This window comes from Macaca nemestrina, chromosome 15 (assembly GCF_043159975.1).
Source record: "Macaca nemestrina isolate mMacNem1 chromosome 15, mMacNem.hap1, whole genome shotgun sequence".
Lineage (NCBI taxonomy): Eukaryota > Metazoa > Chordata > Mammalia > Primates > Cercopithecidae > Macaca > Macaca nemestrina.
In genome coordinates this window covers 107,917,204-107,931,883 of record NC_092139.1, presented here as the reverse complement: position 1 = coordinate 107,931,883, position 14,680 = coordinate 107,917,204, and the positions used below count along the sequence as shown (strand labels likewise).

Here is a 14,680-nt window from a genome sequence, read left to right as displayed (position 1 = left end):
GGATAGATTCAGATGAAGGGGAGATTGCCTGAGAAAGACACTATCTTTGGGAAGAGGAATATGTCCCCCAGACATGTTAGCTGAGGTAAGAGAAGAAGAAGGAGACTTAGAGTACCAAGGTGGGCTACTGGGAATAAAGATGAAGATGTGGCTGTAAACCTAGACCCAACACTAGAAAGGTCAGGCCCTCCCTCTGTTTACATTCTTAACATACCCCAGGGACAACTGGTATTTTTACTTGCTATATAACAATTAAATCCCTTAGGAGATTGAAATGGCCTCTCATCTCCCTTTAGGATTATTTTATGTTATCTTTTGATTGGAGGGGTGGGAGGTAGGGCGAGTAGGTTGACTGTGAAACTATGAAATTCCACGACATAGTAGGTATGAGAAAGCGCCCAATTGGAAAAAAATTTTTTTGGGTAGTGAGTAGAAAGGAAAGCTTGATTTTTAAGACTGGTAGAGGAAAGAAGAATGTGTTTGAGAACAGGTATGGTATCCCTCCCAATTTTTTTTCTATAAGAAAAGATGCCTAACAGATTTTCTGTTTCCCAGCACCACTTATCACACAGAGCAGCTCAGTTCTGTAGCACAACTAACACTTGGCTTTGCAAGCATCAGTCTTGTGGCCAGCCTAGGAACCCAACCACCACATTCCAGCAACCAGAGTCTAGACTGTCCAGGAAAAAAAATGCCAATTTTCTCATCTGTTGTCCCCATAAATCATCAAAAAGCCCTACAAATATAAATACTTAAGTGCCCAAATCCTTTTCTAGAAAGTATGTTGGTTTAGAAAGCATGGACACTGTACCAGCATGAATAACACTATTTCTATGGCAAAGTATCATTTATATTTCAAGCAAGTAATTTACAAAGATCCTTCCAAAATAAAGCCTACTTCTGGGCTGAAACTGAGGAAATGTACAAGGGCAGATACTATTCTCTGTAACCAATTAATTATAACTAATAATCATGGTTTCTTTTACACTTCACTACAAACTCCCAGACTACATTCTCCTTTGAAATGTCTTTTGGTTAGAAATTTATTATAGTAACTCCTAGTTATATGAGAATTTATTTTCCATAACTAAGTTTCCTAAGAAATTAGCACTGTCTTATTACTCTTTCATCATTGTGTGACAGGCTTTGGTCTCGTAGTCCAACAAAACAAAACAAAACAATGAAGAAACCAATCATTACAGGGCCTCCCATCAAGCCTTGACCTCTCCATCACCCTTGTCCTTCTCCAAGTCATCACAGTCACATCTAATTCCCTTCATCTAAGGCAGTGATTCTCAACTAGGGACATGTACTGGGGTCACCTGCAGAGCTTTTCAAAATACATCTGCTAGGGCCATGGCCTGGGACTGTGTATTTTGATGATTTTATGCAAATGATTCTTATGCATACCTAATTGAGAAACACATATTTAAGTAGGCAAGGAGAGGAGCTATCTCAAAGAATTAACTCTCTCATTCTGAAGGGGAAATGAAAGAAAGTGTGAACATCACCAGACAAAACTACATGATCAAAATTAACAGCAGAGCAAGAAGCCAAAACAACACAGACTATTAGGTTGAGAATGACCCAAGTGGCACCTGCTCCCGTTTATAACATTTTTTAACAGAGTTAAGCTACTCAAAATATATTATATTTTAAAAAAGCATATTCCAAGTTTTAGATTAGAAGGCAGAGTAAACATCCTAGGTGCAATATTCCATTATCAGACTCAATGCATGCTATCAGTCAAGGTGGTTGACAAACCGTTGTAATTCGCATCTGTAAATTAAAAGCTGGTGTTTGTTTTTTGCTATTATTCTAAAAAAAAGTTTTTTTTAGATCATGATCAAAATCATGACCCATATACTTTTTTTTTTTTTGAGATAGAGTCTCGCTCTGTTGCCCAGGCTGGAGTGCAGTGGCATTATCTCGGCTCACTGCAACCTCCGCCTCCTGGGTTCAAGCAATTCTCATGCCTCAGCCTCCCAAGGAGCTGCGATTACAGGCATGAGCCACCATGTCTGGCTAATTTTTTATTTTTAGTAGACATAGGGTCTCAGCCATGTTGGCCAGGTTGGTCTCAAACTCCTGACCTCAGGTAATCCAGACTCCCAAAGTGCTGGGATTACAGGCGTGAGCCACCGTGCCCAGCCATGACCAATAAACTTTTTAAAACAAGGTATTTACTCTTTTGACTCCTAAAAAATTTAAGGCCAACTAGAAACACTAATACAAGTATTTTCAATTTGTCATTACTGCTCTTCAGTGACTGCAAACAACCCACTTTAATTACTCTACACCCACTCTCTTTTCACTGGATTGGAGGCTGAGTCAGCAACAGTGTAAAAGCTAAACACAAAAGGTTCTAAATAATTTAAAGAGAAAAAAAACCTTACCTTTGGTTTTTTGTTCCGTGACCTGCAAAATAAACAGATAAAAGTAAATGAGATTTGCTTTTTAATTCAGTACTATATTTTCAGACTACTTTAGTCTGATAACTCAAGTAATCCAAGCTGTCAGGCACACAGGCATAGCTGAAATCCAGAAAAAGGAGCTGGGAGTCAGTTCAGACATCCTTCCAAAAGACTATGGCCATATGTCCAGCTATAATTTACATGACCACCATTAGGAAGAATAGTAAAACTAAAAAGCATTCCACTCATTATAGGATGAGGTCCCTGTACTGAGAATGCTACTTGCATTTTGATTGCTATGACTAGAGAAAAATCACATGAATGTGGCCCAGAAACTAAATTAGCCATAGACACAAAAAGATTCCCCTATGAGTATAGACACAAACACTTGATCTCAAATCTAAAAAGCAAAACTTCAGGGACTCGTCATCAGAGGCACCAGACATCGCGGTCGGAAAGCAGGATTCAAAACCAAACCTTGTCACTTTCTGGCTATGAGATCCCCAGTTTTCTATTATCTGTTGAATAGAGATAATAATAGTATATCCCTGCAAAGGACTGCTATAAGGATTAAATCAGATACGCTATGCAGTGCTCAATAAATGTTTGCTGTTATTATCAACATTTATATAAAATAGCATGAAGTATAGCACTAAGACTGAAATATGTAAATTTTGGACAAATCAAGGGTGCTTTGTTTAAAAAAAGTATTTCTTTATATAGTAACTAATACATCTACAGAAATGATTAACCTCTAGAAGGCTGGACAGGCTGAACATAGTAATGGACTTCAGAGAGTTTGGAAATGATGATTAGGAGCCTTATAGAAAACTGCTTCTGATATTTTTAAGAGGGGAAAATAAAGGAGGGCATCTAATTTATAACAATAAAACAAACGGTGATGCACAAGCAAAACATCCAAAAGGAACTATGCCATCATTGCAATAGTGGTTACATTAAATTGTTGAGATCATGGGTGATTCTGACTCATTTTCCCAACTGTTCATCTTTTAAAGCATTTTTATTTGGTTATCTGACTTTTGTAATAAAAATATTCATATAGCGGCCGGGCGCGGTGGCTCAAGCCTGTAATCCCAGCACTTTGGGAGGCCGAGACGGGCGGATCACGAGGTCAGGAGTTCGAGACCATCCTGGCTAACACGGTGAAACCCCGTCTCTACTAAAAAATACAAAAAACTAGCCGGGCGAGGTGGCGGGCGCCTGTAGTCCCGGCTACTCGGGAGGCTGAGGCAGGAGAATGGCGTAAAAACCCGGGAGGCAGAGCTTGCAGTGAGCTGAGATCTGGCCACTGCACTGCAGCCTGGGCGACACAGCTGAGACTCCGTCTCAAAAAAAAAAAAAAAAAAAAAAAAAAAAAAAAATTCATATAGCAAAGAAGAAGTTTGATGATTTGTGGCTGGTAATCATACTGGATTATGGCCATGGGGGTTCACGAAAACACAATCATCTTTGGAAGGAAGGTCCTGTAGCTGACCAGCCCACCTTGTGATGGATCCCAACACATCATCAGACTCTAAATAGGAGTTAAAGGATCCGCCTATAGAACATCCTGGTGTGTTTGCTACATTCCTGTGCTAAATGACAAGCTAATTCTATTACAGTGAATTTGTGGAACCCAGTGTCTTAAAAGTGAATGTTTTCCAGTACTGTTACAGAGCTCAATTATACTGAAAATACTCTTGTATGATTTTTCTATATCTCCACTTATCCAAGAATGAATGATGTGCAGCCACTTACCAGTTCCCAAAGGCAATTTAGGTTTTATACCATTGTAACTATTTCTTAGAATGCCATTTTGAAGATCAGTCATATACAGGAAGTCAGTGCCTTCCCATTGTAAGCAACAAACCCAAATAATGTCAAATATGTCTTATCATGTGGGTTCTGTTAAGAGCTGTCCCCCAGACGGCAAAAAACACAATCAAAGCATGTGTTCTGCCAACACTAAACAATTAGCAGCATCAGCCTAAATGAATGTGAATGGAATCCTTCTTTGACACCTCTCTCATGAATGGATATCTAACAGTTTACTCAGTGATGGCTCCAGGAAGAGCCAACTGCTACAACCAATGAACACTGGAAAAGGCTCATGCTTAATTTCTGTGTGGAAGTAACTTCGTTTTAGCTTTAAGTAAGTGTCAATTCTTCAAGAAAATTATGTTTCCAACTTCATTCTTGACCATTCACTTATTAAACAATTTCTGAGTGATTATTCTGCACCAGGCACTGCCCTAGTTACTGGCAATACAAATACGAATAAAACCAAGAAACTTACAGTCAGTCAAACAGTGAAGATGGACACAAAGAGATGGTCATAAAGCTCTGGGGAAAGCAGCATGAAAGATGTGGAAGCCCTTAGAAGAGGCACCACAAATGTTTGCGGACTGAATGAATGAACCACTGACCACATGATAGACCTCTGGCACGTTCTCCACGATTCTTTGCATCATAGCACATTTTATGGCTCCTAGCTGAGGCGTTGTCTCTACAATAAGGTTGGAAACCACGAAGATAATCACATGGTAAGCTTTGTGCTCTCCTTAAAACTGCTAAATCAGAATTTAATTCTGAAATTATGCAATGGTTCAGTATAATAAAACAAGATCAAAGGCCATGCATCAGCCTGCGTCAGCCTAGATTCTGTGTCAAGCTGATCTGGAACATTTTTGAGCAAAAACGATAAGAATTTTTACTGTTCATAAAATTAATCACTTAGAAATTTTATTTACGGTGATTTTCCCCTTTGCCATCACTTCTTAATCAGCTCTTAATGCAGATGAAAGCACACAGGAGAGATTATCCAGCTACATAAACTACATTCTCTGCATAAATAATCTCATTCACTCTCAACTACATTCACAGCATCTTTATTTTAAATCATTTTTCTTTGTGGAATCCAATGAAAGTTTACAGAGGCATATTTTATTAATCATTTTAGATACTGATATTTGTAGTTTAAGAAAACACTGTTATGTATGTTAAAAATGAAGAAGGAATATATACTCTCTAAATCACTCTGTTTGGCATCCTCTTGTTAACAGCCTTTGCTCAAGTTCCTTGGTACCCAGTCTATTAACCACTCATTTCCAGAGACTGCAAAATCTGATTTTTGTAACAACTTAGTAGACGAAATGTGTGAGTGTCCTAAGGAAAGTAAACTTTCACTGAGATTTAATCTCACGTCACTCCAGTTGGAGGTGGAGGGCACAATGTGTGCGAGGCACAGGGAAAAGAGCCCAGAAACCACAGGGGCAATGCTACGAACACCCCACGGCTGGTGGAGCTGCATATTGCAACCTCAGTGACAGGGCATGTGGCCATGGACCCAAAGGGAAGTACAAAAACGTCTCTGGGCTGTTATCTGACTTCCATTATTATTATTATTATTATTTTGGACACAAGATTTCACTCTGTCACCCAGGCTGGGGTGCAGTGGTGCAATCTCTACTCATTGCAACCTCCACCTCCTGGGCTCAAGTGATCCTTCTACCTCAGCTTCCAAAGCAGCTGGGACCACAGGTGTGCACCACCACACTCAGCTAACTTTTTTCTTTTTTTTTTTTTTTTGGTAGAGACGGGGTTTTCATGTTGGCATTACAGGCACGAACCACCACACCAGGCAATCTGGCTTCTTTATTCAGACTTTTCACTCCAGAATTTTAGGCAATTCTAACAAACTCAGGTGAGAAGCAACACATTAGAAGGAGGTACCCTGACAGCATGAAGATGTGATGGAGAATATACCACTATTAATAGAAACAAACACAATTAAAAGCAGACAAAATCTTCAAGAGCACAGCGGTCTATTATAGCACCAAATAATAATGAATGTTCCTCTTAATTAAGTCATGAAGAAAAGATAAAATTACATTTCATATATTTAACATGGCAAGGACATATGCAATCCAGTTCAGAAACTATTTTCAGAATTTTTCTTATGCAGATACTCACACATCAATTTTTTGAATTATTTCAATAATACAAAAAATTGAATTATGAGAAACGCCATATCCAATAATGCTGGAAAAACGTGCAGTGTTATACTGGCTTGTGTTTGATTGGCTTGACTCTGTTCTAAATCTAGAGTTTCCTCTGAACCTTGCCACAGTTTCTTTCTCCCTAAACTTAGCTTCGATAACTAGCACCAACACAGGGATCCTCAAACCTGTCCCACAGTAGGCCCTGCTTCGCAAATGCTTTACATAGCAGTGACAATACCTGACAGAAAATCACCTTGCCTCCAAAAAAGGCACCAAAGTAACCCCTGCTGAGCCACAGCCCAAGTTAAGAGATGCAAAAAGAATGGTAAGGTGGGGAAACAGGTAAGATCAGACAACGGACAGGGTAGAGAGGCATGCTCTGAAGCAAACAGGGAAGGCAGGCGCATTCTAACCACTCTGCCTTAGACAACTCTGCTGGACAAACCGCTCACCTGAGACCTGACAGGTGACAGCCGTCAGCCCTTTGTCTTTTTTCTCTTAGCATCTCTTGTTTTCTCTAAGCAATTCCTCAAAGCCACACAATGCCATATCCTCCAAAGCACTACGTGGGCTCACTAGATCCTTTCCGAGAGGGATTTCTACTTGTCATTCTCCGAAGGTAGACACAGCACCATGGGGGGACCAAAAGAACACCGGGGCAACCTCTAGCCAGTTTTTAAAAGTTATTCTATAGGCTTAAGAAAATGTAGATTAAATTAATATACAAATAAGGAAATACAACAAGAACTGAGAGTTTGAAAACTCTCTTGCCTTTCTAATATTGTTTACTGTTGTTTTCAAAAAATCAGCCATAGCATTATTTAACATCTACTTTATGGTAACAAATACAGACCTTGAACTTTCTCCCACTTCCAAATATGAAAACTTTTAAGTAAACTAATGTCTCAAGTACCGTTACTGAGATATCAAGTATTCAGGCCAGGCGCAGTGGCTCACACCTGTAATCCCAGCACTTTGGGGGGCCGAGGCAGGCGGATTATGAGGACAGGAGTTCGAGACCAGCCTGGCCAACATGGTGAAACCCTGTCTCTACTAAAAATACAAAAATTAGCTGGACGTGGTGGCAGGCACCTGTAATCCCAGCTACTCAGAAGGCTGAGACAGGAGAATCGCTTAAACCCGGGAGGCAGAGGTTGCAGTGAGCCAAGATGGTGCCACTGCACTCCAGCCTGAGCAACAAAGCAAGACTCTCTCTCAGAGGGAAAAAAAAAACGATATTGGGTATTCAAGCCAAGACAGTTTCTTCTTCTGGATGCCGGATGCCTAGTGGATATAAAGACAGACTTAACTGATTAAACTCACCTTCTGAGTGGCTTCTTTTTTCTTTTTATCCTCTTTCTTCCTTTTCTTGTCTTCCATTAACTGTTCTTCCCTTTCTTGCTCCTTCTCTCTGTTAAAGTAACATCATAGCAGAAGGTTATACATCTATATTCACAACCCATTTCTGTAGCAAATTAAATGCTTGTAAATGGTGTGCAAGACGACATTTCATCTCTGTGACTGAGTAGAACACAGTATTTCATTTAAATCAAAAGGATGCATAAAACTCACATTTAATTATTCCCACATCTTGGTTTGTCACCCCTTTTGCAAAACATGACATTAAGTTTGGTTTCAAAGAAGCCTATTAAGGTGAGCTTTTATAATATCTTACCTAAAAGAACATACATACAAACACACACACACGATTAATATAGTTCCACTCAGCAAAGGACCTGATCTGAATATGACAATATCCAGATGGCTTCCGGGCAGTATTCCTCACAGATAATGCAGAATATATTAACTCAATTATGGTACATATGTATTTATCATAAATAGATGCTTTTCCATGACATCTTCAGAGTGGTGAACATAAAGCTCTATGCTCTGTATTCCAAATTTTTTTTCTATATTTATTATTAATACTGTATGTTTTATATATTTTCTACTTGTGTTTTCTAAGGCAGGCACTGAGCGTCCTATAAATCAATGTATTCCAGGCCAGGCGTGGTGGCTCACGCCGGTAATCCCAGCACTCTGGGAGGCCAAGGCGGGCAGATCACTTGAGGTCAGGAGTTTGAGACCAGCCTGGTCAACATAGTGAAATCCCGTCTCTACTAAAAATACAAAAATTAGCTGGGTGTGGTGGCACGCTCCTGTAGTCCCAGCTACTCGGGAGGCTGAGGCAGGACAATCACTGGAACCTGGGAGGTGGAGGCTGCAGTGAGCTGAGATAGTGCCACTGCACTCCAGCCCGGTCAACAGAGCCAGACTCTGCCTCAAAAATAAAATAATAATAAAATAAAATAAATAAACATATTCCCTATTGGGTGAATTCACTACTACATCTTCCTGTACACATGAATTAAGACAATCAGGTTTTGCTCCACTGAATTAGAATAAAAATGATATACAATCATAAACATTCTAGTTGGAGAAATATGCTGAATCTGAAGAAATTAAGAGACTGTAATTTACAGCACACATTTGAAAAGTAACATTTATTGGAATGCTGTCAACTTTCACTCTATGTATCAACTGGGAAAAAACATACACTCAACCAACCGCAGTAACTTCAAAGCTCACAGTGGGAAACCCCAGACTCTATGCTTATGGAATTTCATTGCTGTGAGGAGACTTTAAGATCTAGTTCCCAGGTCCTCAGAACACCCAACAAATAACAAATCCACGGTTTCACAGATATCACCTAGAATAAGGCCGAATTACAAGTGAGTCAAATTCAAGATTAAGGGAGTAACAGGTTTGCAAACACGGCAAAATCATAAAGATGGTTCCTGAAGGACTTAACTTTGGGAAGCAGAGATCTAGTTTAACATACTGAAACTATACAAAAGGAACCATGGATGAAAACTGAGGTGGGCTCTCATGAATACATAATAATGTTTTATTTATAGAAAAAAAGGCTTAAAAATTATTTTACCTACATGTTGTCACTGACTTTGTCCGCATTCAAATATTAGCGTTTCTTCTTCTGCACTTCTGGGTATAAAGATATAAAAGCCTAATATGCAAAATCCACCCAACCAAGGAGGAGATTTTACTGAAATTTCCTTAGGTCTCATGCTGGATTTCTTTGGAGTCAGATTGTGTGCCTCTGTCTAGGTGTGAAACGCGTGGAGAAAATCCACCTGCAGCAGCAGTGCCCTCCTTTAAGAAAATGGATTTACAAACACCGGTAAGATGGATGTTGATCATCTCAGGCAGGCTGGCCATGGGTCCTGTTATATTTGGCCCTAAAAGCCTTTTGCTTCCTCTGGCTGCAAGTGGAAGGAGTGGATGGGGTTCCTCACGCCCAAGCTGCTGTAACTTGGCTTCTACATTTTACAGTGAAACCAACTACAGAAAAGGAGCAACCGCAGCCTGAATATTTCCTGTTTAAAGATTTGGTGTTTACAAAAAAAAAAAAAAAAGTATTAGGTTGTCATTTTTTTCTAAATCTGAAATTATTCTAAAATTAAAAGTTTATTTTAAAAAATGCAATGTTGGCTGGGTGCAGTGACTCACGCCTGTAATCCCAGCACTTTGAGAGGCCAAGGTGGGTGGATCACCTGAGGTCAGGAGTTCGAGACTGGCCTGGGGGACACGGTGAAACCCTATCTCTACTAAAAACACAAAAATTAGCTGGGAGTGGTGGTGGACACCTGTAATCCCAGCTAATCAGGAGGCTGAGAAAGGAGAATCACTTGAACCTGGGAGGCAGAGGTTACAGTGAACCAAGATCACACCATTGCACTCTAGCCTGGGCAACAAGAGCAAAATAAATAAATGAATCAATAATAAATAATAAATAAATAAAATAAAACATAAAAAAGGGGGTAAGTTTTAATCAAACATGTTCTTCAAAAACAAACTAACCTTTTCAAATATTGTCCCTATAAACAGGCAATTCAGGGAAATAGACTGAAATTCATGCACAACAGAAGTAAATTCATTTCTAAAACAGATATATTTCAAAGCTTTCCAGGTGACAGGCTATACTTTCACCATGTTTTTTGTTTTATTTTGTTTTGTTTTGACCATGCGTCTTGGTAGGATTTAGTCTTCTCTTTAAATTTCACTTCCTTAGGAATAATCTACTTCGTCAAACCTGGCTTAAAAACCTGCCATTTACTTAACAATAAATCAAATAGTGTGGGTCTCACCTTTCTTCTAATTCTGTTCTCTATCTAGGTTGCACATTAGCACCATTTGGTGAGCTTTAAAAAAATCCTGGCTGGGCGCAGTGGCTCACGTGTGTAATCCCAGCACTATGGGAGGCTGAGACAGGTGGATCACGAGGTCGGGAGATCCAGACCATCCTGGCTAATGCGGTGAAACCCCGACTCTACTAAAAATACAAAAAATTAGCTGGGCGTGGTGGCACACACCTGTAGTGCCAGCTACTCGGGAAGCTGAGGCAGGAGAATTGTTTGAACCTGGAGGCAGAGGTTGCAGTGAGCCAAGATTACACCACTGCACTCCAGCCTGGGCGACAGAGCGAGACTCCATCTCAAAAACAAACAACAAACAAACAAACAAAAACCCTACTCTGAGTTAGAGCCCAAGCAGAGAGCAATGGGCGTCTATGCGGAGAAGGCATCTACGGGGGCGGTGATGGAGATGGCTTACATACAGGAGACTGATGCACTGTTTAAGTATAGTAAGAATAATAGGGCCAGGCATGGTGGCTCACACCTGTAATCCCAGCACTTTGGGAGGCCAAGGTGGGTGGATCACCTGAGGTCAGGAGTTCAAGACCAGTCTGACCAATATGCAGAAACCCCGTCTCTACTAAAAATACAAAATTAGCTGGGTGTGGTGGCGCGTGCCTGTAATCCCAGCTACTCAGGAGGCTGAGGCAGAAGAATCGCTTGAACCCAGGAGGCGGAGGTTGCAGTGAGCCGAAGTCGTGCCACTACACTGCAGCCTGGGCAACAAAAGTGAAATTCCATCTCAAGGAAAAAAAAAGAATAATGACAGCCATGTTTCTCACTGTTGAGAAAATAAGTTACACAAACGGAAGAAAAGGGAGAAAACTCAAATGAACTCTGTGGGGTTGGATCTAAATTAGTTACTGACATGAACTCATGGTTTCCAATATATATAGACATAATAAATATTAGCTGTAACTTTGTGTACATGTGAGATATGTGAATATATATTCCTTCACACACACACACCCACACACACACGCTTATTCCCTCAGCTCTGTCACTCTGAGGGCTAGAGAACAAGCAACATCCAAGTAACAATGAACACACTTAGCACCCAGTTTTGCGGCTTCCATTCTTCACTAAAAAAACCAGAGTTCTCTGGGAAAAATAGCTAATTCTAGGATAGGATAAGGAAAGTACAAGATGAACCTGGAATGTACGTTTGCCAAGAAGCAAAAGAATGATGGGATCCTTCAAATGACTACAGAAGACAGTTTGAAGTGCTCCTACAAGCTAAATCTGGAACAACATCAGCATCAAAATAAGTAATTATAGTAAGAGACTATAAGCCATTGTATAAAATAGGAAAACACAAGTTCATACAGAGAGAAATAAGCAAACGAATACATTGAAATGAGGAATGGAATAGTCACATAGTTTCAAAGCACCTCCCCATAAAATACTTGTGATAAAGGGTTGAGAAGAGTAATTAAGTCAAGGAGAAGCCTGTCAAGATACCACCTTAATCAAGTAATCCACGTGAACATCATCAGCTACGGGACAAATTCAAACTGGGAGTTACACAACAGGATGCTGTAAAAAGAACACAGCATCGATTCGATTCTGTGATACTCCTTTTAAATGTGTTTTTAACCCGAATACCATCAAAGGAACCGTCAGACAACTCCACATTCAGAGGCATTCTACAAAATATACTGGCCTGTAATCTTCAAAAGTTTTAAGGCCATGACAGTCAAGGAAAGATTGAGGAACTGTTCCAAATGAAAGGAGACCAAAAAGACCTAACAACGAAATGTAATGTGTGGCAAATGTCACACCCGAATGGAGATCAAGAGTAAGTGGTGGTAACGTATCAGTGTATTAATTTTTTTCCTATGACGGTTATATTGTGGTTCAACACTAGAATGTTCTTTTTGTTAGAAATATACTATATTACCCAGGTGACAGAGCACTGGATCAGCAGTTAATTCTCAAATGACTCAGGGGGAAAAAGGCTTTTTAAAATCATCCAGATTCAAACTCTGTAAGTTCCAGATTGTTTCCAAAAACAAAAGAAAATACAAACAACCAACACAAAATCATTGCTCAGATAGTACCCCAGGTCAATTACATAGAAATCTCCAGGGATTTTGAGAAGTCCCTCCAAGTGGTTCTAACATGTAGCTAGGGTTGAGAAACTGCTCTAAATTCTTGTTTAAACCTATACTTGAAAACATTATTACCTGATTTATGCCTCAAAAATGAAACCTCCCATCACCTGAGCCCAGGAAGTTGAGGCTGCAGTGAGTCATAATCGTGCCACTGCACTCCAGTGTGGTCAACAAAGTGAGACCCTGTCTCCAAAACAAACAATAAAAAAACACCTCCCATACAGCAACGAATGCAAATGCCAAGTGACTAGGCGGGTCCTACTTGATCATCAATTGCTTCTAAGTATGAAGGGCAAGAGAAATCATTCATATTTTCTCTCATCTTTAAATATACAACCAGATATAAAGCTCATCACTGTCAAATTATGTAATTCATTCAACAAATTCAGTTAAGTATTTACTGAGTCTCTACTACAGCTTCCCAGGCAATACTACGGGCACCTCCAATTCCTTAACTTTGTGCCAAGTATGGTTTATAGGTGCACCCAGCTTCCAAGTACATATGGAACACAAAGCCCCTCAAACTCCTTACAGCCCAGCCTGGGGCAGCTGCTAGCCCAATCCAACCTCATCTATTTACCCCAGTGTGCTGTACAAATCTTTTCTCTGTGTGTCTTGACCTGAAAAGGTAAGGAAGCATTGTCTAGGGGAGCTGGGGGTTTTAATATTGTCTCTGCAGGGGACGAATGTGTGGGAGGTACTGTGCGGGAGGGCAAAAGATAAAGCAAGTGCAAACACCATAATCTAGAATAAATCCAGAATGGTAAAAAGTCAAACTACTCTTGAGAACTTCTCAGGTTAAGAGAGAATACAACAGTGTTTTCTTCTTAATTTTTTACAATAATAGTAGAGAAAAGTAGAAGTGACTTGTAGCTGAACAGAAAATGCCCAATATTCGGCCGGGCACAGTGGCTCATGCCTGCAATCCTAGCACTTCCGGAGGCTGAGGCGGGCAGATCATGAGGTCAGGAATTTGAGACCAGCCTAGCCAACATGGTGAAACCCCATCTCTACTAAAAATACAAAAAAATTAGCTGGGCATCGTGGCAGGTACCTGTAATCCCAGCTACTCGGGAGGCTGAGGCAGGAGAGTCGCTTGAACCTGGGAGGCGGAGGTTGCAGTAAGCCAAGATTGCACCACTGCACTCCAGCCTGGGCGACAAAGCAAGACTCAGTCTCAAAAAAAAAAAAAAAAAAAAAAAGAAAGAAAGAAAGAAAGAAAGAAAAAGAAAACACCCAATATTCACTTAAGCTGAGGTATAGCAAGACTGCCCTGCATGCAAGTTCAGAACACCAAAAAGCAATGATGCTGACATTCCTAGGAATAGGCTGCATCCCAGAACTCAATCTGCCAATGGTCCGAGACCATGCAAAGGGAAGGCTAAGAGCTTGGAGCATCTGTAACTGGCATTCAAAGCCATGCATAGCACAGTTCTAGCTTTTACATTTTCCTCATCCATTCTGCATGCCTGACAAAAACCATCCTCTTTAATATCCATCACACCTTACCCTAGTGTCAAGTCCTAGCTCAATATCCACTTGCTTTAACAGCACCATCCCCAGTAACCCCCAACTCTAGAGCAACTCGTCTTCTTCTGTAGACCCCGCCTCTTGTTTGGCCCTTAAGGTCTGAAGGCAGATGACACCGGTCATTGGCAGCATGAGAGCACCTGAAATAACTGCGGCATGGCTGCTTTTACTAGGGGTGATAATAGGCATAGGCTGACTTGGCTCTCTTCTACTAGGATGCCCAGGAACTGACTCATTCCTTTAACAAACATTTATTGAGTGTCTCATATGAGCCAGGCACTTTTCTTTTCTGTCACCCAGGCTGCAGTGCGATGGCACGATCTCAGCTCACTGCAACTCCCGCCTCCCAGGTTCAAGTGATTCTCATGCCTCAGCCTCCTGAGTAGCTGGGATTACAGGCGCCTGCC

At 40.5% G+C, this 14,680-nt stretch overlaps 1 protein-coding gene across 12 annotated transcripts in view; it reads right to left on the bottom strand.

Annotated features, from left to right (window-relative positions):
* LOC105464406 (trinucleotide repeat containing adaptor 6B) overlaps nucleotides 1-14,680 on the bottom strand; it is a 298,465-nt gene that overhangs the window by 80,592 nt on the left and 203,193 nt on the right. For all 12 annotated transcript variants that reach the window (XM_011712269.3, XM_011712270.3, XM_011712268.3 and 9 more), the window contains 2 exons: nucleotides 7,739-7,826; nucleotides 2,397-2,418 (listed from right to left, as the gene is read on the bottom strand). In XM_011712269.3, coding sequence (XP_011710571.1) covers nucleotides 2,397-2,418; nucleotides 7,739-7,826 — 110 coding nt within the window. The remainder of the gene's footprint in view (nucleotides 1-2,396; nucleotides 2,419-7,738; nucleotides 7,827-14,680) is intronic.